Source organism: Corapipo altera, unplaced genomic scaffold (genome assembly GCF_003945725.1).
Source record: "Corapipo altera isolate COAL_440 unplaced genomic scaffold, ASM394572v1 57031, whole genome shotgun sequence".
Lineage (NCBI taxonomy): Eukaryota > Metazoa > Chordata > Aves > Passeriformes > Pipridae > Corapipo > Corapipo altera.
This window is the reverse complement of record NW_020890439.1, coordinates 1-1,678: the sequence shown is the minus strand read 5'-3', so window position 1 is coordinate 1,678 and position 1,678 is coordinate 1. Positions and strand designations below refer to the sequence as shown.

The window sequence follows — 1,678 nt, the reverse complement described above, 5'->3', positions numbered from 1 at the left end:
GTGAGCAATGACAGCGACGAGGAGGCGGAGCTGTGACAGGCCCCGCCCACCATGAGGGGGGGTGGAGCCCCCACAGACCACACCCACAGTGAACCCCCTCCCCACTGTGGGTGTGGCCCCTCCAAGCCACACCCCCTCATTATGAATAAAGGAATCATGTCCAGTTCTGATGGACCACGCCCAGTTATGAAACCCCTCCCATCCTGGGTGGAGCCTGTTTAGGCCACACCCCCTCCCCACTTCCCTGAGCCAATAAAAAGCTGGTGCTTCTTTCACAGACCCTCCCACAGTGGGTGGAGCCCGTTCAAGCCCCACCCCTTCGGTCAATAAAGACTTCGCAGCCCCAGGTGTGGGCGGGGCCGGGCGTTGTTTAATTACTGTCGGTGGGTAATGAGGAGGGCGTGGCCCGGCAGTGCGGGGGGGCGTGTCCCTGTTGTGGGCGTGTCCTGGTGGGGTGGGCGTGTCCCCCGGGAGGGGGCGTGGCCTCACCACTTGCCGCGCTTGCTCCAGTCCTTGGGGGTGAAGTGCAGGCACTTGGCGTCGATGCGCAGGAGCCGCTTCAGCATCGCCCGCTCGTGGCCCTCCACGATGTCCTCGGAGAGCGTCAGGATGTACTGACCCTAAAGGGACAGACAGGTGACAGACAGGTGAGGGACAGGTGTGACACAGGTGAGTGACAGGAGCTGCTTCAGCATCGCCCGCTCGTGGCCCTCCACGATGTCCTCGGAGAGCGTCAGGATGTACTGACCCTAAAGGGACAGACAGGTGACAGACAGGTGAGAGAGAGGTGGGACACAGGTGAGGGACAGGAGCCGCTTCAGCATCGCCCGCTCAGGGCCCTCCACGATGTCCTGGGACAGAGTCAGGATGTACTGACCCTGCACAGAGACAGGGGTGACAGGTGACAGGTGAGACAGGTGTGTGACAAGTGTGTGACAGGTGAGATACAAGTGTGAGACAGGTGAGAGACAGGTGTGACAGGTGAGAGACAACTGTAACAGGAGCCGCTTCAGCATCGCCCACTCAGGGCCCTCCACGATGTCCTCGGAAAGAGTCAGGATGTACTGACCCTGCACAGAGACAGGTAAGACAGGTGGGACACAGGTGTGACACAGGTGTGACACAGGGGGACAGGTGTGAGGTGTGACACAGGTGGGACAGGTGTGACACAGGTGTGACACAGGGGGACAGGTGTGAGGTGTGACACAGGTGTGACACAGGTGGGACAGGTGTCCTTGGAGAGCCTCAGGATGCACTAACCCTGCCCAGGTGTGGGACAAGGGACAGCACTGACCCTGCTCAGGTGTTTGGTGACCCCCCCCCAGGTGTTTGGGGACCCCCTCAGGTGTTTGGGGACCCTCCCAGGTGTTTGGGGACCCTCCCAGGTGTGGGGGCCCCACCTTGTAGTAGTTGATGAGGTTCAGGTACTGGAGGGTGGAGATCACGTCCTCCTTCTTGATGCTCGTGATCTCGCTGATCTCACTGGGGGGGAGGGCACAGTGAGGGGGGAGGGACCACCAGAGACCCCCCCGAGACCCCCCCAACACCCTCAGAGCCCCCAACACCCCCCTGAGACACCTGAGACCCCCAGAGACCCCCAAAGACCCCTGAAACCCCCAGAGCCCCCCCAGATCCCTCCCAACCTCCCCCAACACCCTCAGAGCCCCCAACACCCCCC

General features: G+C 61.9%; 1 protein-coding gene across 1 annotated transcript; it reads right to left on the bottom strand.

Annotated features, from left to right (window-relative positions):
* Positions 1–350: 350 nt before the first annotated feature.
* Positions 351–1,578, bottom strand: LOC113942415 (histone acetyltransferase KAT5-like; the record flags this gene model as incomplete). Its single annotated transcript, XM_027633545.1, has 2 exons — positions 351–620; positions 1,401–1,578. Coding segments are annotated over 2 exons (313 nt in total), but the record flags the coding sequence as incomplete, so codon positions are not given.
* Positions 1,579–1,678: the final 100 nt, after the last annotated feature.